At 42.8% G+C, this 26,588-nt stretch overlaps 1 protein-coding gene across 3 annotated transcripts in view; it reads left to right on the top strand.

Annotated features, from left to right (window-relative positions):
* LSP1 (lymphocyte specific protein 1) overlaps positions 1–26,588 on the top strand; it is a 195,185-nt gene that overhangs the window by 131,145 nt on the left and 37,452 nt on the right. For 2 of the 3 annotated variants that reach the window (XM_029582104.1, XM_029582103.1), the window contains exons 4-6: positions 10,623–10,774; positions 19,513–19,750; positions 26,200–26,340. In XM_029582104.1, coding sequence (XP_029437964.1) covers positions 10,623–10,774; positions 19,513–19,750; positions 26,200–26,340 — 531 coding nt within the window. The remainder of the gene's footprint in view (positions 1–10,622; positions 10,775–19,512; positions 19,751–26,199; positions 26,341–26,588) is intronic. The other variant, XM_029582105.1, reaches the window with a different exon arrangement.

Here is a 26,588-nt window from a genome sequence, read left to right as displayed (position 1 = left end):
GTTAAAATCTAAAAGCAGCAATAGAAAAGTACAACTTGAAGCAGTTCTAGGTATACAGGTAGTTAAAGCTAACAGTACTAACCTGTAAAGCAGCATTACCAATTAGGTGGATTAAAAGACGCAGCATGGGGTAAAAGTCCGAACTGAAGCTACTCTACTAGTTGAGGCAGTGGTACAGTCCGACAGTTCTATTTAACACAATGCTGTTTAGTTGGCCTTCCTTTTATGGGAACTGATGCATCCCTTATAGCTCAGACTGTTCCCCAAAGAAACTGAAATCCATCTAACCACATATACAATTTGTAAAAATATTAATTTAGTAAATCCAAATCAGAGTGATGATCAGGTAATGGATTCCCTTTCCCTTGGGTGTCAAGTTTTCTGGTTTAGAAGTTATTCGGGTACAAGGCATGACATCGCAGTCAGGCGTGGGGGAGGGGGAAGGGGATGGATAGACGTAGTTGCTCTGGGCATAGAAAAGGGGCGAGAAGGAGGCTAGTGAATGAGTAATGGACTGGGAAGCACTTGAACCTCCATTTCAGCCCTGCTACTGACCTACAGTACTTGAATGTTAACCCATTTTGAAGCACCTGAAAGGCAGAATATAAATCAAATAAAATAAAATTTCCTGCAATCATGGCCAAGTCAACCTTATCTCCCTGTGCCTTACGTATCTCTTGAGATTGTCAGCCCCTTAACACAGAAATGGATGGCACAGAGCTGCGTATACTACCAGTGCTACCAGTAAAAGAGCAGGATCGACTGAATTAACAACCAGACTCCGTTATATTAGCATTAATAAAAATATGAGTGGAGATTCTGCCATCTATTCCATGAACTCTTGTGATCAAATAAATATCCACTTCAGGGACCAATACCCAAATCATTGGTGGGGTTTACAATTACAGATCACAGGATTTTAGCACATCTCTAAAAAAATAAAGAGAAACTAGATAGAAAAAGTGTTAGTTTCTTCAAACTAGAAAGTGGATTATTTAATTTACAAAAAAAAAAAAAAAAAGAGAGAGAGAAATCTCATTGTTGTTGCTGGTTATAGGCTCATTTTCAGGTTATTAGATGAAAGGCATGCGGGCTTAAGTAGTCCACCTTAGGGCACACTTAGTTCCAGATGCACTAAAGGGTTTTTCCCATTTTATGTCTTTAGGGAATGTTTAGCACCTCTGGCTGTTAGTGTGACAGGCTGGCCAGTACTGGGATGGAGCTTTAGAGTGGGGTAGAGTGTCGATGAAGACAATCTTGCAGCAAAAGCATTCTGAAAATGGCTGACACAAATCAGACTAATAGAGTTTGTTTAGAATAGATGAATGGAAAATACTGTTAAAGACATGGGCCTTTAATACAGAGCTGTGGGAATCGTATACAATTCTGGTCTTGTTCAGAACACACAAAAAGTTCTACAAGTAACTTCAAGCGAATCACCTTTATGTTTAAAAAAAATATTTATTGAACCAAACAAACTTGGTACACCCTTGTTTGTGATGCCCACGAAGTAACATGCATGCATGTATTAATTAAACATTTTCATATTTTCTCTATTCCCATTCCATAAAAACCAATATAAACAATCACTATAATATACCAACCTCGCCCTCCTGTAACTCCCTATCCATTCTCTACATTGCCTACCCCTCCTTTCCCCCTCCTTTCCCCCAACAATCCACCCTATTTCCCCTTTCCTTACATGACTCCCCCTCATCTGAATCCCGACTGAGATCATGAGACTTATCATACAACTCCTCATCTTTCCTTCCCTTACAACCATACAATACTTAACAAAGACTTCTACTTAGATATGGATTAGTATCTCAGTACACATGTAACCCCCTCCTCAAGTCACTCGTAGAATGCAGGGGTACACAACAGTCCCCAGGGCCACTGTCTCTACCAGATCTCTTTTCTCCCCCTCTAGCACAGTCCAAACTCTGCAGTAGGCCACTAGGGTGCTGGGGTTCTTCTGGCAGGGAAGAGGAGAAGCCCCTAGTGGTGGGGGCCCTGGAACAATGGCTTACATTCCACAGTTAGTATCTCTGATGTACTCACTCCTTGTTGTCTCAGCTGCCACATCCTTGAACTTGAAAATAGCAACCTGGACGCATGAAGTGGTGTTTAACTAAAGCTTTACTGTAACCTCTTTGGCAATCCTTTCTTCTGCATGACCTTTTCCTTTCTGATTTCTTTCTTTGTCTCCCTCAGTTTCACCAGGTATTCTTTCCCGTGTTCCTCTTTTTGGGATTCTTTATACTTCTTGAATGCTGTTCTTTTTACCCGAATTTTTTCAGCCACCTCCTTTGAGAACCAGATCAGTTTCTTTTTCTTCTTAATTTTGTTTACTTTCCTAATGTATAGATTTGTTGCCTTTGTAATAGCACCTTTTAATTTGGCCTTCTGTTGTTCCACCTTGCCAGTTTTCTCCCAGTCTTCTATTTCTTCCTCTAGAAACATCCCCATTTTGACAAAGTCTCTATTTTTGAAATTCAAAACTCAAGTCTTCATGTGACTTCTCTGTATCTTATTTGCGATATCAAACCATATCATCTGATGGGCATCTACTTGGGCATTAGAGACATTATTGCCATTTGTGAGCGCTAGATCAAGTTTCACACCTTCTCTCATGGATTCCATTGCCATTGGTTTGAGTAGAGCCTCTTGAAGGGCATCCACTATCTCTCTACTTCTTGCAGATTCCGCAGAAGGGCTATCCCAGTCCACATTCGGCAGATTAAAATCTCCAACAAGCAACATTTCTCCCTTCTTTCTTCTTTTTGGGTGTCTTCAACCAGATCTCTGTTCAGTTCTTCTGTTCGAGTCGGAGGTCTGCAGACCACACCGATGTAAATGGAAGCACTGTCTTCTTTTTTTTTTTTTTGTAGGACAGCCCATATTGCTTCTTCTCTACCCCACATCCCCTTCATTTCAGTTGCTTGGATATTGTTTTTGACATAAAGAGATATTCCTCTCCCTTTTTTGTCCTCTCTGTCCTTCCTTATCAAGTTATAGCCCGGGATGGCCGTATCCCAATCATGAGACTTCTATGAACCAAGTCTCTGTATTAGCAACACTGTCCAAGCCCACCTCCACCATCAGAGCTATAGGTCTGGGATTTTATTGCCCAGACTATAAGCATTTGTGGTCATAGCTTTCCAACTTTTATCCCTTGGTTTATTGCTATTCCTAGCCACCTTTTCTGCTATTTTGAGCTGATTGATTTTAATTTTGTTGTTTTCTCCTCCCATTTCCTGTATTGCTTGGAGATGACATGGCAATATCGTTGACCACCTCCTGCCACTCCTGCTCTCTAGTTTAAATGCCCGATGATGTATTCTCTGAATTTCTCGCCTAGCATCTTCCTTCCGCTAAGGACAAATGTAGAGCATCCTTATGTATAAACCTTTACTATTCCATACCTAGCCCCAGCCTCCACTGTATCCAAATCCACTTTCCTTACACCATGTTTTGAGCCAGAAATTGGAAGTTATCTGTTCCTGTATCGCCCCCGAGCAAATTTTGCAGTTTCATTGTTTTCATTGTTTCCCAGTAAAGATTTTATTACCCCCCTCGCCACAGTTAATTGTATCCCCTGTTCCTTGTATTGCCTCCGAGCGAATTTTGCAGTTGCATTGTAAACCAATGTGATATGTATTTTATACAGGAACATCGGTATAGAAAAGTTAAAAAAAAAAAAATATATATATCTATATGGCAGAGCCTTTCCTTCCCCTTTTTATTAGCAGGTAATACTTCTGAAAGGGCAGTGGTCTTTGCCATGTGTCTAATCTTCTTCCCTAGACTTTAGAAATCTTTCTGTACTGCAAGGATGCCATGTCTAGCAAGGTCCCCAGAGGGATGACAACATTGATATTGGAATCTCAACTTTCTTCTATAATTGCATTGACTAACTAGTTGGTATTTCTACTGGCTTAGGATCCTGGAAGGCATTTAACTGTTGTGTCTCCATCAAAATTATTTACCAAATTGGTTCCTCTGATGACCAAGTCTCCCAGCAGAAGCAGCTTCCTTTTATGACCTTTGATAATGTTTAAGGCTTTCTGTAATCACTGGGTGACTATATCTCTTTCAGATATCAACTCATTTTCCATTCCTGGAGCTTCTTTGTTTTCCAGTGCAGAAAAGGTGTTATATAAACGAAACAGCGAGGAGAGTGGGTGTCTCTTCATTTCAGGTTTTATTCTGCTAGAGCCCACTGTAATCCATTTATTACTGGGTTTCTGAATCCTTTATAATACCACCTGTTCTGAATCCATTATAATACCACCTGTTTAGCTAGACTACATTAGGCACCGTACCTTTTAATTATGTTATTAACCCCATATATCTTAACCCAAGTTAATTCGACCTGTTCATTGTAAGACATTTACTTGTCATTGTTATTGTTGAGAATGTAAACCAAATTGATCAATAATTCTGTTATTGGAAAGTCGGTATAGAAAAATGCTAAATAAATAAAATAAATATCCAACTTTTCTGTGGGAGCTAGGGTACATATTCTGAATGCTGCCAGAAAGGGGATGTTGTTTGAAACTTGAGCAATTCTACTTTCAGATGAGTCAGCTATTTTTTTATTGAAGACAGCTAAAAGCAAATTGGACATCCCTTGTCTCCAAATGGCAGGCTTTGGGACTTGAGCACCACAATAGTTACACTGATTCAAAGACATTCTGCTAATAGTGAACATAAGAAATTGCCACACTGGGTCAGACCAAGGGTCCATCAAGCCCAGCATCCTGTTTCCAACAGTGGCCAATCCAGGCTACAAGAACCTGGCAAGTACCCAAACACTAAGTAGATCCCATGCTAATTTTGATTAATCTGCAAATTTGATTCCTTTATAGATCATTTATAAATATATTGAAAAGTACTGGTTCAGGTACAGATCCCTGAGGCACTCCACTGTTTACCCTTTTCCACTGAGAAAATTGACCATTTACTCCTTCTCTCTCTTTCCTGACTAATATAAAGATTGTTAGATTGGTACTTAAGTCTTATTCACTTAACCTAAGTTCTTGGAGGAACTATTTAAGAAGAAAAAAACCCTAGGGATGGATGGGTGGGGGGGCCGAGTGGAAGGGAACAAACAACTCTTGCTGATACCATCCTTTTCTTTCAATTAACAAACACAGTTATTTAATACAGATTAGCAATATCTATAGCTTGGAAAAAGTCAAAACTCTCTCTTTACTCCTCTTCCAAGACTGTCCCTCTGCCAGGTCCATGAGGGTACTGGCAAGCAGGGCAAAATCCTGTCTCTGCTGGACCAGGTTGTGAGGCGTGAAGTTGGGGACCACCAAAAATACCATTCCTTTCCTTCTGAAAACCAAAGCCACAACCACAGTTTGCACATAGGCAGATCCTGACCAATCCCAGAAAAATCTTAGTCTAAAAAGTGCCAAAGTTCTCCCTAGAGTTAGCCAGGGACAAAATAAGTCATAAGAGAATGAAGTACCACTTAAGAACATAAGAAATTGCCATGCTGGGTCAGACCAAGGGTCCATCAAGCCCAGTATCCTGTTTCCAACAGAGGCCAAACCAGGCCACAAGAACCTGGCAATTACCCAAACACTAAGAAGATCCCATGCTACTGATGCAATTAATAGCAGTGGCTGTTCCCTAAGTAAACTTGATTAATAGCAGTTAATGGACTTCTCCTCCAAGAACTTATCCAAACCTTTTTTGAACCCAGCTACACTAACTGCACTAACCACATCCTCTGGCAACAAATTCCAGAGTTTTATTGTGCATTAAGTGAAAAAGAATTTTCTCAGATTAGTATTAAATGTGCTATTTGCTAACTTCATGGAATGCCCCCTAGTCCTTCTATTATTCGAAAGTGTAAATAACCGATTCACATCTACTCGTTCAAGACCTCTCATGATCTTAAAGAGCACTTAAATACTTTATGGATAAGTTGTTAAATATATAACTCCCAGATTTCTAAAAACTTCCTCTTAGGCAGGAAATTGCCACCAGTTGCTAGACTCTCCATTGTCACCTAATTATGCAACATATTTCTCCACTACTAATAAAGACAGAGGGTCTACATTCATCCATTTATGCTCCCCAAATCACCTTTTTCCCTAGTAGGAAGGCCTTTCTATCTTCCACCTTTACTTATAAAACTTCAACACTGCAGTATCATCAAATAGTACAGCTTCCCACCTTTTGGCTTTATAACCACACTCAAATCATTTAAATTTTTTTCCCAAAAAATCTTCCTCTTTGGGCAAAAGCAAAACAAGTGTGCAATATCTAATTTTCTACATTTATCGGAGTCAGATAACTTAGCCTTGTATGCTCTGCTTTGCGAAATTTATGCCCTATGCAAGATCTTATCCTGAGTTTTTCTTAAACACATACTGTCTGAAACCTTCTTAATTTTGCAAAAACACTTCTCCAGTTTCCCTTCCATAGTATGTATGTATCAGTTCCATGTAAATCTTTAACATTGTTCAATGTAAACCGATGTGATGTGCAAACGAATATCGGTATAAAAAAAACTTTAAATAATAAATATAAATAAATAAATAGTATGCACCCCTAACTCTTCCACCCACGTTTGGGAAGCTGAAATACTTAGCCTCTCCTGTTCCTCTAGTCAAAAGAATTGTGTAACCCCCTCTCAGGGTGCTGTCTTAACATCGAAGGGGCCATCGAAGAATTTATAGTTCTTAGCGGTTGGATCCACTTGCACCAGCTCTCACACAAGCCTTTTTCCCCAGGGCTTAGATTCTTTGCTGGGGGGGGGGGGGGGGGAAGGAAGTTCTCCTTCAAGGCCCAGAGTGATAGGGGTGATACTGTAGTTCTTTGTCCTGGGAGAGGTATAAATCCATTACCACTGTGAGTAATGTAGGTGCCAGTAACATGCAGGAGCCCTTGGTTTGAGTGTCAAGAAATTAAACTTTACTGAGAGTGAATCAGATAAGTAAATGTCACAGTTTGAGCAGTTCTTAGCACCACAGACGATCTTTACTGTTCACAGTCTTTCCTCTTTCTGTGCAAGGGTCTCTTAGTATCAGAGCAGGGGGAACGCTCACCCTCCAAATGAGATTCCCAAGTGGGCAGGGTATCCTTGTATAAGCAGGAAAAAAACCTCCAATGCTGGTAAAAATGATAAGTCTTTGCATAGGGATTCCCAATTTCCTCTCTCCCCAGGGGTGAAGAGTCCAAGGTAGGGGTCCTCAGAATTTGTTCTATATTGGTCTTACTCACTGTTCTCCAAATGTCCAGGCTTTCTCTTTCCCCTTCTCTCTGTCTCGAGTCCTGGGCAGTAAGCATAAGGAACACAAAGCTCTCATTGTTTCTTCTGTCAGGTAGGAAGGGGGCAACAAAACTCTTCCTCACAGCTCTTTCAACCAAAGGTCTGGCCCAAAAACTGAGTCCAAAAATTTCCAGAAGTTCTCTGCTGTGGGTCACCCCCACACCTCTGTCCTCCAGGAAGTTGCAGAAGGGCAGGTCTTCCCTATCCTGGCCCGCCCCCCCCCCCCCCCCCCCAGGGAAAGGTTCCCCCATGACCTCTCTCCGGTCAACACCCAGGGGTCTCGCAGCTTCTTACAAAGAAAAATCTCTGAAGTCTCAAAACAACCAGGGATGCAAATCCCACCAGACGGTGAGTGGACTGGAAGAGCAGCTCCATGATCTTGCCCAAGGACACCAGGCAGAGCTTGCCTGAATCTTCAACTAGGTCCAAAATCCAAAGAGGGAAAACCTCTGGTGCTTCCTCCAAACTCTCAACTCAAACTGCCCTGCCTCCAAAGCTCTCAGGAGAGAGCCGCTTTTATATCCTTACCAGGGGGACGGCCATCCCAGCACCCTCAAAGGGGAGGGGCTGTACCAAATTGTGCCTTCCCTTAATTCTAAACAATCTAGAGCAAAAATGCTCTGTCGCTGTCAGTACTAAACTTATAAAGTGATAATGTAATATTTAAAGTGTTTTAATAAAGTATATCCCTACACAATGAGTGGTATTGGTTTTATGTTAATGTCTACAAATCATTTATCTGAATAATAATTATGGAGTCAGAGAAAGGTTTCATATATCGTGTAGGTGCCCAGCACCACAACTCAGTGGTGTTATAATCATCAACCTTCCTCCTCCTCCTTGTGAACTTTTTTTGGTTTTTGGAGAATTATAACTTTGTGTTGTCCCCAAAAAAACCTGTGGACTCTTCCGTGGCAATGTAGTGTTATTAAATGCGTATTCTGCAGTGAAAATTCTATGAGACTCCAAAATGGTGTAAATAAAGAGTAAAAAATCAGACTTCCCCGGTAATAGTTGGTGTGTCCGTCTTTTCAAGAATGGTCCCGACATGAACGTTGCATGTTTCAGACGTTGAAGCCTTTCCTCAGGGGCTTAGGTGACTGCTCAAACCAACCTCACGGAGTCCGAAACTCTTTTGTCAGTGGGTTTACGGTAAATGGTGGTATAATATTTCCCGTGGTCTATACTGATGGATACGTCATCCTTGCTGGCATACAGTGGGTAGATCCCCTTTCTGGATATAAAATTTGGAGAAAGAGCAACACCACCTGTCAATCTAACAACGTTGTGTATGTGATTATTTGCCCGTGCCCGAAATTATATATAGGACGAACTACAAGACCTGTCAGAGTCAGATTAGGGGAACACAAATCGAGATTTGTCACATCGAAGCTGACTGCACCGATGGTTCAACACCTAATAGATGCAGAACACAATATTACAGATTTGCAATGGTCTGTAATTGAGCGAGTGGATTCTCCACCCCGGGGTGGAGATATACGTACCACTTTGAATCTACGCGAAGCATTCTGGATTTTCACTTTGAACACCTCAGTACCCCGCGGCATGAACGACGATCTTAATTTCAACACCCTTTTATAGTGTTGTATGACAGTACGATTTATGACATTTCAGTATACACACATTTTTATTCAGTAAATACAGATTTTTGTCTAGTGTTTTTTAGGTATCCATCGAGTTATCATATGAAACTTATCAAAGCGCATCTTTCTTAAAAGCGGTCACTCTGCATCAAGTTCTCTATCAGGTCGGACTCGGCACGGCATCAGTGCATTGAAAATGAGGCACAACACATTTCATTTAGAGTATCTCTCATAGGTCCGCATTCTCACATGGTTTCTATACCAGCAAGTTTTCCATCACGTCCGCCACGTCTGTTGGTGACGTCAATAACTGCAAGGCGGCTCATTGGTTGTTTTTACTCCAGTCTACACAAATAAAAGGGGTCGGCTTTAACCTGACGGATCATTCTTCCTGGCGATCCAGAGAGGAAGATCGCCTCGTGGCAGAGACAACCAGGACAGCATGAATTGCTGACAAAAGAGTTTCGGACTCCGTGAGGTTGGTTTGAGCAGTCACCTAAGCCCCTGAGGAAAGGCTTCAACGTCTGAAACATGCAACGTTCATGTCGGGACCATTCTTGAAAAGACGGACACACCAACTATTACCGAGGAAGTCTGATTTTTTACTCTTTATTTACACCATTTTGGAGTCTCATAGAATTTTCACTGCAGAATACGCATTTAATAACACTACATTGCCACGGAAGAGTCCACAGGTTTTTTTGGGGACAACACAAAGTTATAATTCTCCAAAAACCAAAAAAAGTTCACAAGGAGGAGGAGGAAGGTTGATGATTATAACACCACTGAGTTGTGGTGCTGGGCACCTACACGATATATGAAACCTTTCTCTGACTCCATAATTATTATTCAGATAAATGATTTGTAGACATTAACATAAAACCAATACCACTCATTGTGTAGGGATATACTTTATTAAAACACTTTAAATATTACATTATCACTTTATAAGTTTGGTACTGACAGCGACAGAGCATTTTTGCTCTAGATTGTTTAGGTTGAGTTGGATCAGTTCGCTGTATTGAGTGGTGTGCTTTAGATAGATTTTGGTTTCCCTTAATTCTAGCCTGCACTGTCCCTAGCCAAATGGAGTTACACTAAGGGTCATTACAATTGCTCTAATTGTGAAGCCAGATTATGTATTAAAGTTGGCTTATCCATGTCGCAAGTAAATGAAAAAATATCTGTCTAAGTCATGCTGTACTTTCAATTCCTGGAAAGTTAGCACCCCCCCATCATTCTTAGATACCTGCTGAAGTTGTCTTATTTCCTATAGTTCTCATAACTGAAAGACCTTAGGCTGATCACCCTGTGCGGTGTGGATTTCGTTGAATTGGGAGAAACCTCATGATTTCTCTGCCAAATATTAAATATATGCATATTTCAATGGATCCACCAGGACATTAGTACACAGGTCATACCGAGGGAGCACTAGATCAGTTACCAATTCCTCTACTCACACATCCATATAGGAAGACATTTCATAAAACCAGTCTTTGAGAACCCTAGTAATACAAGCCAAATTGTATGCAGCTAAGTCCAGCAAACAAATCACACTTAATATTAGTGTTCCATGTGAAAAGAGTTTGACTTTATACCCCCTAAACCAGGTAAATGTGCATATACTGGGTCTCTATAATATAACATTTAAACAAAGAGTTTTCTCATGATGCTTTTCTTTTTGATATGTCCCATCTGTTTTTCTATTTCTTTGCTTTATTCAGCCCAAGCAAAGGGATCAGGAGAATGAAACAGAAGGTTCCTACACATCTAGCACCTGGGCTCAACAGGAAATGATGCAAGAGGACAGGAATGAAGATGCTTTCCAGAAGGAAGTGACATCAGAGTACCAGGTTCAAAGCAAAAGGATATTGAGGTAATGTCCAAACTATTGGTGAGGGTTCCACAGGGGGTGAGCACTCCCTGAATGCTTCTGGAGCTCCCAGTTAAACCTGCTTTAGATCATAAGTGAACTGAATTTGGTTGACCGATGAAGCTAATGTTCTGCTGTTGTCTGTCCCATGCTGTAAAGCTGCACAGGATTTACACTGGTGCAGGTGCTGGACTTGTTGACGATTCTGCTAGGGTGGTTCTCTTTTTAAAGAAGATATTTTATGAGGGATATTTGAAAATAAGACAGCTGTGTTCAGGGCGCTATAGTCAAAACGAAAATAAAGAAATAAAATAATACCCCACTAAAATGTCATGAAAGGGGATAACTTTGTTTTCCAGGAAACAGCAAAAAAAAAAAAAGAAATTTTTAAAAATGAAGATGAGGGACAGCTAGCTACTTAGTTATTTATGAATTAGCAGGTGGCCTGGACGTCCTTTATGTAAATGTTTGTGTATATGTGCGTGTTCTTAAGACAAGTCATAAACCAGATCCCGCCACAAACAAGCTGAGGTTCCCATCTTACAAAAGTCTGCAGACACATGTTCTGCTCTCCACATTAAGTACAGCCACTGCTCCCGTCTCGCCCGTCCAGCTTTCCTTAGCTCTGAATCCAGCTCCTTTACCATTTGTTGCTGCTGCCACCACCTCAAGGACCTTGGGTACAGTTCACCAGTTGCTGAAAACCCTAGTGATTCTGCGTGTTAAGGAGACGCAATTTCTCCGTTGGCAGAGCTGTCTTATTTTATTATGGAGTGGCATTTTGTATAAAAGAATCATTTTTTAAAACCAAGGGTGAGATGACCTTCCCTTCTCTTGTCTCTCCCTTTTTTTTCCATTTTGTGTGTTTACCTCCTCTGCCCTCTGACACTTTTTTTTTTCCTTTTTGCATATATTTTCAGGCCCTTTTTTGTGTCTCTCATTCGTGTGTTTTGTATGTGAACCCTCCTTCGCAGGAGGCCACCTTCAGGCACTGTAGGGGTGGAAAAACCGGTGTGCAGGCCCAGATTAGGACTTAACCAGTGGGGTGAGAGCAAAACCTATAAGGCCCAAGGTGAGTCACACACCAAAACCAGCAGTCCACAGCAGGAAAGGTTTTGTTCCAGAACAGAGAAAAGAATGTACTCAAAGTCCAGAAAATCAGAAAAAAAATCAGCAAACAGTCCAAAGTGCACCAAAAGAACACAAAAGACACAGTTTCCTAGTCAGTTTCACAAAGTTCAAGATGGTTACTAGAGATGTACAGGATAAAAAAAACATTGTTTTGTTTCAAACTTCATTTCTGCAGTTTCAAAACAAAAAAAAAAAATCATTTGATTCATGTTTGTTTGCCATTAAACTTTGCATTGCAGCCTATATTGGGCTCCAGAATTGGGGTTTTCTAATCAATTGTCATAGAACTTGTGGGAAGAAATCATCAGAAGAGGGAAAGAACTCCAAGGTATGTAGAAAGACTGTGGAAAGTGGCACCAAAAGTGGCATGAATAGCCTAAGGGTCAAAGGGATACCAACATTGGCTGGAGTTCTCCAAGCCACCATGAGAGGAGCAAAGAAGCAGCAAAATTAGGAAGAACACCCCAAGACTCCAAAAGAGGGCACCAGCGACAGTGACACGAACTCTTGATGGTATCTCAAGTTGCAAAATGGTAGCAAAAGTGGCATCAGCATCCTGAGGTACGATGAACAGGGAACAAAGCAGAAAATGGGCAGACCCCCCCCCCCCCCCAAGTAGCCCAAAGACTGATATCAAGACAACAAAACAACATGAAAGGTGCAAAATAGCCCCCCCAGAGTGGCAGGAACACCTCAAGAGGGTAAGGTTTGGGATATGCCGCAAGGCTCAATGGCAGAAAGAACCCCAAGTTGGTAAAGTATGGACAAGGAAGCAAGGCTCAGTGGCACTAAGACTGCCAAGATGTAGCAAGAGAGGTATAGCAGCAAGGTAGAGTGGCATGGGAGATGCCAGTCATTCTATTGAAGCACATCTGCCAATTGTCAGATTCAGTACAAGAGAATGAACTGTGATAAGGATCATTTTCTGGAAACAAGCTTGACTACATTCCCTTCTTGACCTTGAACTAGCTGCTGGGTGGAATTTTGATTTCTTAAGAAATGGGCTTTCTGAAGGAAACTGAAATCACGTGCAGTGCATGTAAATGGTTTCTGTAATGTATGGTGTCATTTTGTGGCAAGTTGTGTGGGTAGCTTTACTTAGAAACCTTTTTCCACTTTGTGTAGTAGTTCTCTGGCTGTTCCATTTCTTGATTTTCTGGTTTTGTATGAGTTCTCTTTGCCTGAGTGATATTTGTACCATGCTCAGAACATGTGAATGGTTTCTCTCCTCATTCAGTGATACTTTAACAGATTAGCCGCTAACCTTGCTACCCTAATGTGTGGAGAACTATCACACAAGCAGAGTCTGTTCTGACTCTGAAGATGAGCTGACAGTGACAGGCCCCACCCAACAGCCTGGTATGCTTCAGCCTCTGCACTGCCAATTCTTACCTAGTGCCCACACTGCCCTGCCCACTATCCAGGCAAACAGAGACAAAATCAGTAGCAGCACAGCTAATCTCCCCACTCACTTCTACCTTCTGCCATCCCCAAGGGAGAGAGAAACTGCAACGCACAGCTACTGCCTGCCTATGTTTCTCTGTTGACTGACTGGAAAACTAAGAACTCTGACAGATCCACGCACCAAGACCTCGTCCTCCCAAGACCATGACTACAGAAGGAATGCACACTTTGCACAGTATATCTCAGACATGCTCAGTCTTCAAAATCAGAATCACTGGATCCATAGGTTGGTTTAGAGAAATGCTTCACCGTGATACATTGTCTCTGTTGTCTCCTTGAGAACATGCCCTTCCCAGGTCTGACAAGGCAGTGAGATCACACCCGACTCGCTGGACTGGCTGGCTGCTATACTGTAAGCATTACACATTGTCTGTATTCTACCTGTTCTCCAGAAACTATAATGGCCATTGAAATGAATGGGGAATAAAACAAATGAAACAAATAGGATTTTTTAAAATGTAGGGGTCTCCTTAATTTGCTTGAGGATGGCCATTTGTTTTAAGTGAATACATATCCCTAGTGGTTACCCACTTCTCAGGTCAACTGAATACAAATCCCTTAGAAGACTTTTCACTCTCAGGTCTCAACTAAAGTCTTTTCCTTCCTTCAGGCCCCAATAAAGAGCAGGAAATCTCCTTTGTCACAATTCAGGCTGAGGGCTTCCCCAGGACAGGATGGCGTCCCCATAGAACGAGGGGGTCCTTATCCTCCCAGATGACTCCCCAGTCTGTCCTGGAGAAAGTGCTCTCTGCTCCTTCAACACATTCAGAATCTTCCACATTTCTAGTCCTCACCTCTTCCCAGTCTGATTGCAGAACACACTTAACCCAACAATTCCTCAGAACCCCAAACTGCTGAAGGCTTTCCCCCAGTGCTCATGGAAGGACCCTGTATACCAGCAGGAAACCCCAGGAACCTCCTTTCACTCAGTTCTGAAGCTCACACCACCTTGAGCCTTCCATTGCTGGAAATGTCCTCAGCACTAAACATAGCAGCCACTCTAGTGATCTAATATTGCTCACGTGTATCTTTGTTTTCTTTTGTGTTCCCTTCCTCTCTCCGTCCTCCATCTCTTGTGTACTATCTCGTCCTTTCCCTCTGTGGGTGGTTTTTTTTTTCACTTTCCACACTGCCTTGATTTCCACCTGGCAGCTGGTATAGGTTTCTGTATAACCTACATCCCAGGACTTCCATCCGTTCAGCAAGCTCGGTTTTCTTTCTCCATTTTCCACAGTTGCGCCAAATTTATGGAACTCTTTGCCTGAGACTGTTTGTCCCATTGAATTGAATAAAAACTTTTAAAGCAGAGCTCAAAATCACTCATTTAGGTTGGCATTCAATTTATAATTGACCGTGACTTTGCCCAGAGCCTTTTCATCTGTCCATAAAAGCGCGCTGTTTGTTTCTGTCTGATATAATGTGTATATTCAGTTCTGAACATCGTCTAGGACTATGGCATAGGTGATTAAGACATTCTAAATAAAGATAACGCTTACTGGGATGATCTCCTGCTGATGGAAGGGGGAAGCTAACTCAGGTCACCAGGTGATGAAATGCCTTCTCTCAATAGGATTCAGACCTCAGGATTACTTCTTGACCTGTTATCACATGAAGGGGTAAGAGGGGTCCAAGAAGTGAAGAGGACGAGAGGGGGAATAGATCTTGCTAAAGAGGAATTCATGTAACTTAAAAAAAAACTTGTTAAATGAAATTCTTCGCTTACAGATATTATCTGCTTCTTATGGTTTTATTTTGTTTGCTCATTTTTTTGACTCAGAGCAATTTCCTCCTGTTTCTCTGGGCTTCAAGCTCAATCTGAACCAAGTCTGGAGCCAGGAGCCTTCATTCACAGCTTCCCAGAATTTTCCCCCCATTTTCTGTCTCCTCCCAGCGTATGTAATCCAATCGCTGCAGTGCTGGCCCTCGGCCAGGGCTCCAGCACCAGAGCTCCTTCCAGAACCCTGCAATCATGGGCCCTGAATCTGGCCACATTCAGTGGTGTCATTGCACGATGACTATGACTCCCTCTCCTCCAGGGGCTGTGAGTGCTGCTTCTGCAGCGTCCACCATCCCGGCTAACCCGGGGGGGGGGGGGGGGTGGGAGAATTTCCACATGGTGGCACGCCACAGTTCCACTGAGCCACCAGGCTTATGTGATCGGCAGGCAGTAAGTGCTGGCGCCTGTCCCGAGTGCTGCGAACACGCTTTCAGTGCTGACACCTTTCCCTGGTCTCTAGAGCCTTGATGAGGTAAATTCTTAAAAAAAATGAATTTGCCACAGTTCTAAATGGTTCCAGGTCAACAACCCGGCCTGACTTAGCAGAAAATCATCGGGGGGGAAAAAGTGAAGGAGCAGATATCCATGGGAAAAATAAAATAACATTAACAAGTGAGTCCAAAGGCCCTCTTGAGCTGCTTGGGGACCTAAGCAATTACTACATTGCTTATGCCTTGCATTGGCGCTGAAACGTACGGCCATTGGAACCATTAGATGAAAACTAAGGATTTGCATTTAGAAATTCCAGGCAGCATCCCCAGTGTGATTTACAATGGTAAGAACATAAGAAACATAAGAAAATGCCATACTGGGTCAGACCAAGGGTCCATCAAGCCCAGCATCCTGTTTCCAACAGTAGCCAATCCAGGCCATAAGAACCTGGCAAGTACCCAAAAACTAAGTCTATTCCATGTAACCACTGCTAATGGCAGTGGCTATTCTCTAAGTGAACTTAATAGCAGGTAATGGACTTCTCCTCCAAGAACTTATCCAATCCTTTTTTAAACACAGCTATACTAACTGCACGAACCACATTCTCTGGCAACAAATTCCAGAGTTTAATTGTGCGTTGAGTAAAAAAGAACTTTCTCCGATTGGAGTGCCCCCTAGTCTTTCTACTATCCGAAAGGGTAAATAACCGATTCACATCTACCCGTTCTAGACCTCTCATGATTTTAAACACCTCTATCATATCCCCCCTCAGTCGTCTCTTCTCCAAGCTGAAAAGTCCTAACCTCTTTAGTCTTTCCTCATAGGGGAGTTGTTCCATTCCCCTTATCATTTTGGGAACCCCCATGTGGACCCCCGAGTCAGGTCTTCTGCACCCCGGGTCGGATGGGATTGGGGATGCTGCCTCTGGGTGGAGAGGGAGCCATGGCCATGGTTACATTTGGTGGCTGGATTTAGAGGCTTCCAGGAGAGACCCTGGGGCATATCTCCTGAGGCAGTTGCTGCAATGACCAGACTAGAAGGGAGGCTGAATCTGCTGAAGCAGGGGAAAGTCTCCTGGAAGCGGTGAATGAAGGCTCAAGGTAACAGAATCGTAGCCCTGGTTCCAGTTGATGTGGAAGAAAAAAGGAGAAAGGAGGAGCTATCGGTCCTGAAACATAGCAAAGGATAACACAAGAAACATTGCATTTTTTATTCATTTGCATAGTTCCCTAAACCAGCTGCACAAAAACAGTCATCTTTAACGTAAGGAGTGACTTTCTGGTTAGAGCAATAAACTGAGAACCCGGGAATCTAGAGTTCGAATCCCACTTCCCCACTGACCCTTCATGTGACCTTGGACAAATCACTATCTCCCATTGCCTTGGATGCCCACTTAGATTGTAGGCTGTTTGGGACAATTCTAATAATGCTGTAGGCTGCCTTGAGCATCATTTGGAAAGCAGACTAAAAATCCAAATATTATTAGAGTCTTACTACGTGCCTGTATGACAAGAGAAAATAGGTTAAAAGAACAGAATTATGATTAGTGTCGTGTTACGTCTGGGCAAACTAAGGCAACAAGGAGATAAAATTGTTTGCTGAAGCGAAAAATCCAGATTGGTTCCAAGTGTTGTCCTGGTGCTCTGACTGTTAACTAGTGGCCCCTAAAATAGTATATTGACTTGCTTTAATGCCTTTTCTATAAACCTCAAATCTTCCCAATGCCATGAGCTATGAAAAAACCGTAGCCCCTTCTACGAAAACAATAAAAGGACTCCATAATTGGAATGTGGCCTTTTCCACAGTAGAAGTGTTGTTTTTTTTTTTTTTGTTTTTTTTAAATGAGGCGCTGGCTATTGAAAATCCTGCAAAAACTGTCGTCGCCTTATCCTACTTTTCACTCTTTCAGTTCCTCCGATGGGACGTCATCTGAAAACCTTCGTGGCCCAACTGATGGGCCCAAACTTGGGAGCCCCTGCCTCAGACCAAATGTGCCCCTCTGCCCTCGCCCCTTTTGCACAGATGGGTTGCCAGTATATGAGAGATCCCCTGGAGTTGCCAGTCTCTGTCCGAGTCATCCTGAATTTCTGACCCACTTCTTGTTCTTTTGCAGTGTTGTACACTAACTGTATAATATCAAAAACATCTCTGTTATTATCATATACAGCCACCGAGTCAAAGAGAAATACTCCCAGTGGAGAATTTATGGCCTAAACATGGAAAATGGCTTATATTTGTTCATAACAGGAAGGCATCAGTGATTACCTGCACTTATAGCAGTCACGTAATCAAATCTGACCGAACAACGTAAGGGAGTGGTGGATGGGAGCGTAGGCTACCAAAGGAAGCGAGATCACAGCTACAAAGAGCAACGGAGACAAAAACTTGGCAGGGATCCTATTAACTTCTGAATCCTGAATAAACAGAATCCACCCAGCCTGGTATTTTGAAAGGGTATCACTTATAGCTGAAAGTCAGTTTTTCTGTTATTTTATCTCCGGTCTTTTGAAACCACAGAGAGAGAAGGTGGACTGGAATGCTTCCATCCAGCCCTCCCGTTTCTAACGCCTATCCTCTGCAGTCTGCTGGACATGGGACTTAGAAAAACCAGCATGATGCAGCCGGCCCCTGTCAGGGGTGCCAAGGGCCGGGTCCAGTTCCGGATGAGGGAGAGAAGTTAATCGCAGGACCTCTAGCATAGTCACCAAAATAAAAGCAAGGACACTAAAAGTGGTGTTCATAATAAAGTCTTTACTGCAATGTACAGAAACAGCATCCAGTCCAGTATCACAAAAAAAAATAAATAAAAATCCACATCAGCCAATAGTCACCATTATCCATAGGATAAACCCCAAACCATGGGTCAAAAATTTTCAGTTTGTAATCCAAATCCAAATGTGTTCAGATGTCTCCAGTACAAGAGTCCAACCTGTCTTTCTTTGTTATCTCCAGTTCTAGAGTCCAAAATACAATTCTTTTCACCCTTGCTTTTCTGGTTGCTTGGGCAAAAAGAAACTTGATCCAGTCTTTTGGGATACCAGGAGGGTGCCCTTCCCTCTAGACTGATCAATCTTTCCAAAAATCTTCTTCCTATCTCTGAGTCCTTGTCCCCATCCCCAAAAACCTCAAAATCTTCTCAAAGTCCACAAACTCCAAAAATCACTGATTTTGAGATCCTGAGGGGATCTCCAGATTCTCTCATCCAGCTCTACTTCTCCAATCACTTCTTGCTTGAGATTCTGGGGGAATCTCTCTCTCTCCAACCTTCTGTGGGTCTCTTTCCTTCTGGCTCTTACAGCCGTGCTTTACCCTCTAAAGAACTGAGCATACTCTCAGGGATTATATACCCCAAGAAGCCTATCACCTAAAAAGGTGACGTTTTGGCAAAAGGAGGATTCAAAAATGCAAAACCCCTTTTCCCAATGCCTAATGATGGAAAAATACGGGGATTTTATTAATGATGGGCAAAGCCCCCATTGCAATGGCATTAGCTAGGGTTGCATGATACGGAGTTTCATTGTAACTCCTCCAAAGCAAACTGTGACCTTAGAAAGTTATAATGTGCCAGGCTTGGGGGAGTGAGAGCGTCGTCATCAGTGCTAGACCATAGAAAGTGAGGTTATGTTCATTGGCTTACAAACAAGGCTACCTAACTCCAGTTCTTGAGGTCCTCAAACAGGTTTTGATTTTCAGAATATGAAGAATAAATATTCATCAGATAAATTTGCAGAGGTTTATCTTAACAGCACAAAATTAATTTGCTGATTTTGTAATTCTGTAAACCAGGACTGATTGTTATCATTGAGACTCCTTTCTAGACGCAGTCAGTCTTTTTAGAGATAGCCACGTCCATCTGTATGCAGGTGAGGACTGGAAGAATTGTTGGGTTTCACCTGCTGATTTTTCTGGCATCATAGAATCCCTTTTCTCTTCTTAGGTCCCCCAGGCGCTCCCATGAGGAAGAAGACCAGGAACTGGATGATGGTATGCAAGAGGCTGAGGCCAAGCTAGAGAAGATCCGCCTGAGACAGGAGCAGAAGGAGAGCATGGAGTTTGAAAGAACGAGGCAGGAGCAACTGGAGGTCGACGCTGAGCTGGAGGAGCAGAGAAGATTGCGTGAGGAAGAGGAGTGGCGCCAGGAGCATGAGAAACAGAAGCATCTAGCCAGGCAGGAGGTCAGATATTGCTCTGGGACTTGTGGTACCGCATTGTGCTTCATCATAGATAGGCTCGTCGTGCCTTATCTGAATTTGGGACACCTGCTCTCATTTTCACATGATATATTTCAATTAAATTATAATCACCAATGTCAACCAAAGTTAGCACAATACAGGGGCAAGTTTCAAACTTTGGGGCCGATGCAATAATGTTCGCGGAAAACGGGCACTGACTTTTCAGCGCCTGCTTTCTTAACGCACATATGGCGCCCGCATGGGGGGCGCCATGCAATCTGTAAATTAGGGGGGTCATGCTAGGAAGGAGCCGCTAGGGTCGCTTGTGCGACCTTAGCGCCTCCTTGCTAACACGACCCGCCGCGGCTGCCGGTTATGAAGACCGAGGTGTGTAAACTCGGCCTCGGTTTTCATAACCGGCCGTCTGCCAGTAAGGAAAATGGCCGCTGATAAACTCGGCAGCCATTTTCATTACTGGCAGACAGGCAGATTATGAAAACCGAGGCCGAGTTTACCTATAGCAATTTTTTTCTGCTTTTCTGTACTTCTTTTACCTGCGCTCAGCTATTGACACCTGCTCCAGGCAGGCGTCAATAGCTGAGCGATAAATGTGCATCTGGAGTGAATGAGTAATAGCCTCATTTGCATGCATTTACATGTGATGAGCGCTATCTCATTCACTCTGCATTGGACGCATGTTAAATAGGCGCTAATCCCCCTATTGCATTAGGGGGTGGATTAGCTCCTATTTATCCCGCGTCCGACTGCGGGTTATACAGTGCGCTCGACTGAGCGCACTGTATTTCATCGGCCCTTGTGCATCTATTTGCAAAGTCCGCCAGAGTGGTAACTCATTTTCACATCTTTTCCTAGACTTTATGCTCATGAATTTGTCCACGGTTCAGCTAAGCATCATGACTGATTTTATGCACAACACATTCTTGCTACGTGGAAAATTCCAAGCACACTAAAGCCAGGTCCTCCTTTAATTCCAATTAAATTTCTCTTTTTCAGAAATTCAACTTACGTATGTACTGAACTTTGCCATCTCACCAGTCAGTCAGCGGTAGTTGAATTCCATCTTTGCAAGTTAGCTGCCTAGGGGAAATGTCCCATCCCCTCGCATGCTGCTGCTCTCTCTACGGTGACTTTTCAAAGGAGTTACGTGTGGAAATGTAACATGCCATTGAAGCAATTTTCAAAAGCCATTTACCCGAATTAAATGCACTTAACACAGATAAAGCCTATTGACAATTTTCAAAAGCCCACTTACACGGGTAGAGTGCATTTACACATGTAAAACCCAGTTTTACCTGTGAATGCTTTTGAAAATCAGGCCCTTTGTGTTTCTTTCCTTGGTCTATCAAATTCCTCTTCATATAGAAGAGCCATAGCCATGCACTGTACTCCAAGTGCAGCCTCACAAGAACCTTATGCAGTTGGAAAGTAACTGTCTGATCCCTGCTTGCAATTTTTCGCAATCAAAAGTACAGAAGTTGGGGCCTAGCTATTTGCAGCTTGACAGCCCCTTCACCAGTGACAAGTAGATTTTTTCAGCTCTGCTAATATTGATTTCCTTAATGTGTAGCTTTTAAACAATGTGCTTTTTACTACTACTACTTATTTCTAAAGTGCTATTAGATTTACATATAAGAGACAGTCCCTGCTCCATGGAGCTTACAATCTGGTCAAGACAAAGATGCATGACAAATATGTCTATGGAAGGTGAATTTATTGAAGAGAAGTGGTTAGGATTTGAAAGCAGCCTTAGAAAAATGAGTTGTTAGACTGGATTTGAATACGGCCAGAAAGAGAAGAGAGCATGATGCATCGACTCAGGAAATCTATTGCAGGCATACGGTGCAGCAGGATGGAAAGAGAGGACTTGGGAGTTGGTGGTGGAGGAAAAAGTTACAGATAAGAGTGACTTACCCATGAACAGAGTTCATAAGGAAGGGTGTAGGGAGAGAGAAGACAGGTAATGAGCTGCAGAGTGAGTGCATTTCTAGGTGAGTAAGAGAAGCTTGAACTGTATGCGGAAGCAGATAGGGAGCCAGAGCAGTGACTTAAGAAGAGGAATTACATAGCCATCAAGACATAAGAACATAAGAAAATGCCATACTGGGTCAGACCAAGGGTCCATCAAGCCCAGCATCCTGTTTCCAACAGTGGCCAATCCAGGCCATAAGAACCTGGCAAGTTCCCAAAAACTAAGTCTATTCCATGTTACCATTGCTAATGGCAGTGGCTTTTCTCTAAGTGAACTTAATAGCAGGTAATGGACTTCTCCTCCAAGAACTTATCCAATCCTTTTTTAAACACAGTTATACTAACTGCACTAACCACATCCTCTCTCAACAAATTCCAGAGTTTAATTGTGCGTTGAGTAAAAAAGAACTTTCTCCGATTAGTTTTAAATGTGCCCCATGCTAACTTCATGGAGTGCCCCCTAGTCTTTCTATTACCCGAAAGAGTAAATAACCGATTCACATCTACCCGTTCTAGACCTCTCATGATTTTAAACATCTCTATCATATCCCCCCTCAGCCGTCTCTTCTCCAAGCTGAAAAGTCCTAACCTCTTTAGTCTTTTCTCATAGGGGAGCTGTTCCATTCACCTTATCATTTTGGTAGTCCTTCTCTGTACCTTCTCCATCGCAATTATATCTTTTTTGAGATGCGGCGACCAGAATTGTACACAGTATTCAAGGTGCAGTCTCACCATGGAGCGATACAGAGGCATTATGACATTCTCCGTTTTATTCACCATTCCCTTTCTAATAATTCCCAACATTCTGTTTGCTTTTTTGACTGCCGCAGCACACTGAACCGACGATTTCAATGTGTTATCCACTATGACACCTAGATCTCTTTCTTGGGTTGTAGCACTTAATATGGAACCCAACATTGTGTAATTATAGCATGGGTTATTTTTCCCTATATGCATCACCTTGCACTTATCCACATTAAATTTCATCTGCCATTTGGATGCCCAATTTTCCAGTCTCACAAGGTCTTCCTGCAATTTATCACAATCTGCTTGTGATTTAACTACTCTGAACAATTTTGTGTCATCTGCAAATTTGATTATCTCACTCGTATTTCTTTCCAGATCATTTATAAATATATTGAAAAGTAAGGGTCCCAATACAGATCCCTGAGGCACTCCACTGTCCACTCCCTTCCACTGAGAAAATTGTCCATTTAATCCTACTCTCTGTTTCCTGTCTTTTAGCCAGTTTGCAATCCGTGAAAGGATATCGCCACCTATCCCTTGACTTTTTACTTTTCCTAGAAGCCGCTCATGAGGAACTTTGTCAAACACCTTCTGAAAATCCAAGTATACTACATCTACCGGTTCACCTTTATCCACATGTTTACTAACTCCTTCAAAAATGTGAAGCAGATTTGTGAGGCAAGACTTGCCTTTGGTAAAGCCATGCTGACTTTGTTCCATTAAACCATGTCTTTCTATATGTTCTGTGATTTTGATGTTTAGAACACTTTCCACTATTTTTCCTGGCACTGAGGTCAGCCTAACCGGTCTGTAGTTTCCCGGATCGCCCCTGGAGCCCTTTTTAAATATTGGGGTTACATTTGCTATCCTCCAGTCTTCAGGTACAATGGATGATTTTAATGATAGGTTACAAATTTTTACTAATAGGTCTGAAATTTCATTTTTTAGTTCCTTCAGAACTCTGGGGTGTATACCATCCGGTCCAGGTGATTTACTACTCTTCAGTTTGTCAATCAGGTCTACCACATCTTCTAGGTTCACTGTGATTTGATTCAGTCCATCTGAATCATTACCCATGAAAACCTTCTCCATTACGGGTACCTCCCCAACATCCTCTTCAGTAAACACCAAAGCAAAGAAATCATTTAATCTTTCCGCGATGGCCTTATCTTCTCTAAGTGCCCCTTTAACCCCTCGATCATCTAATGGTCCAACTGACTCCCTTACAGGCTTTCTGCTTCGGATATATTTAAAAAAGTTTTTACTGCGAGTTTTTGCCTCTACAGCCAACTTCTTTTCAAATTCTCTCTTAGCCTGTTTTATCAATGTCTTACATTTAACTTGCCAACGTTGAAGGAAGATAGTTCGTGCACCTGAATTTTGAATAGATTGCAGTGAAGAAAGCTGGTGAGGCCTGTGAAGAGCAAGTTGCAGTAGTCTAAGTGATAAGAGCATGGATAAGCGTTTTGGTAGCATAACTCAGATGGGAAGGGATGGCCTTTAGTGATGCTACAAAGGAAGAAATGTCATGCTTTTGCAGTGTTTTGGATATGTATAGAGGAGAGACAGGCATCAAAGATGACCGCAAGGTTACTGACTGAGGGAACTGAGAGGATAAGAGTGCTATCTTCAGAGACAGAAAGAAGAGGGAGGAAGGGAAGTGGGTTTGTGGAAAGACAAGCAGTTTTGTCTTGGCCCTGTTAAGTTTAAGGTGGCTGTGGCACATCCAGGTGCAGATGTCAGTCAAGCAGGCAGAGATGTGGGACTAGCTTCTTATCTGGCATGGTTCCTCACCTTTTATGCTGATGTATCCACTTTGCCATTTCATTCTCCAGTGAGGCGCAGCGCTTAAGCCTAGCAAGGATCTGGTTTCGGACTGAAGGAGGAAGTCCTAGTTCAGAGACCGTCCACAGAGGGGACAATGTTTAAAGTGATTTCCATGAGGTAAAAGGAATTCTCCCACCCTGAATGCAGCTGAAAACCTTTGGAGAGATCCATTGCCTCTGTGGTTTTTTACCGGTATTTGTGGGTGGCGTTCCTGAGGGCAGGGTTAGGGTGAAGACTGAAACAAGGTGTGTACTTTTTGTATTTTCAAAAGTATGGTTTTAGGCAAAACAGTACCCTTCCCAAGTAGGAGGTGCACGTGTGTACAGGTATTTTATTCTTAGTCTGTTTTCAAAGTAAAAGGATGCATTGACTTTGCATGTAGTGCTTCCTGTTTGAAAACTACACCCAGAATGGATGAAACATGGTGAACAGCAGATGTTATTGACCTCAGTTTACAGGCTGGCCAGCAGCTAGCATGATTTGGATGTTTCTAGTTCAAAGTGAACTAAAACATCTAAAATTAGGTGGCAGAATGTTTTGGGCTTTAAAGTTATCCATGAAGCTAGCAAGTAGCACATTTAAAACAAATCAGAAAAAAAAATTATTTTTCAGTCAGCTCTTTTAAGGTCTGGAATTCATTGCTGGAGGATCTGGCAAAAGCAGTTAGCATAGATGGGTTAAAAAAAAAGTTTGGACGAGTTCTTGGAGAAGTCCATAAACTGCTAGTAACCAGGTAGACTTGGGCAAAACCACTACATATCCCTGGGTATTAGCAGCATGGGATCTGTCTACTGGGTGGGATCCTGCCAGGTGCTTGTGACCTGGATTGGCCACTGTTGGAAACAGGATGCTGGGCTTGATGCACCCTCGGTCTGACCCAGTATGGCAGTTCTTATGTTCTTATAATTTTCAAAAGCCAATTACCTGGGTAAATGGGCTGTCTGAAAATTTCCCACCCCTGGGTGAAGGTAGGTGGGCTCAGAGGTGGGACTAGATTGGGGGAGGCAGCAATGTGCACAGTTTCACATTTTCAAAACCGCATGCCTTGTTTTATAGGGAAAGAGTGTTCACAGAAAAAGCAGGTGCAGATCTCTGTGGGTATTTTTCCCTTGGGCAGTTTTGAAAGGTAAAGTTTATACAATGTGCACACTTTCCCTTAAAGAACTGGTGCAAAGTCCATGGGTAAAAGTACTGACAAAGTTTTGAAAATTACCCCCATGAAGATTTAGCGATGCTCTGGTTTAGGGAACTGGATGGTGTCTAGTGTCTGTCCAGGGCCATTTTAAAGATTGTTCGTGGCCGTCTTCGAGATATTCCAGCTTTCTACAAGACAGCGATCTGTACCTCTGTTCAGAAAAGTGCCCATCCCTGAAGTCTGTGATCTCATGGCCTGTGGCAGGGCTAGGGCAGGACCTTTGGCCCCTGAGGAGGTCTAAGCTGGTGGTGAGGTTTCAGCTGTGTGACTGCCAAGGCAAGATCTGCAGGGGAAGCCCAAGACAGGAACTGCCGTAGCGGGTGAGGGGCACAGCTTGTGCTGCCCCTTCCAGTGGAATAAGCATGAGGCACAGGGCTGTAAAGCCCCTCCTCAAGAGAGGAAACGCGGGTGCTGGGAAGATGCAGGGCGAAGTCGTGGCTTGATACCCACACATGAGAGAGAGCTGAAGCGAGAGTGAGGCCTGCACTTTGTCTGAGGGAGAAACAGAGAAAAATAAAAGAAGACACGAGAGAAAACCCTCTCTCTTGCTCTGTGAGAGCGCCATGAGGTGTCTAGAGCCACCAGTCCTCTGTTCTCCTCTATGAAAGGACTTTGCGGTCTCTAGATCTGTGGCCAGAACTCTGAACATCAGACTGAAAATGCTTCCTCTTATCATTTGGGTCTCTGCGTGCAGGAAGAGAAGAGAAAGCTGAAAGAGGACATTGAAAGAAGACGACTTGAGGAAACAGAAATACATCAAAAAACGTTCAGCTCCTCTGGCTCGGATGGAGAGGAACCATTCAGCGGACTGTCCCCAGTGAGTCCAACGGTTAAGGTTTGTATTCAAGTCAGTTGTCCTAATCTGGGTTCGGGGGGGGGGGGGGGGGGGGGGGAAGGTGATCGTTTAGCCTTAATGCTAGCTAAAAGTCTCTCAAAACTGCCTGCTTGTACTTCTGCGGTGGCTTAGATTTGTAGGCCTCCTTTTTTTGCCCTGTGTTTTATTTTGAATCATAGGTGTGCTTCTATTTTAAAAAAAATCTCCTTTCTTGAGGCCACTCTGCAACTGTTTATGCTTTGCATGTA

Source organism: Rhinatrema bivittatum, chromosome 17, assembly GCF_901001135.1.
Source record: "Rhinatrema bivittatum chromosome 17, aRhiBiv1.1, whole genome shotgun sequence".
In the NCBI taxonomy this organism is placed as follows: domain Eukaryota; kingdom Metazoa; phylum Chordata; class Amphibia; order Gymnophiona; family Rhinatrematidae; genus Rhinatrema; species Rhinatrema bivittatum.
This window is presented reverse-complemented; position numbering and strand designations above follow the sequence as displayed.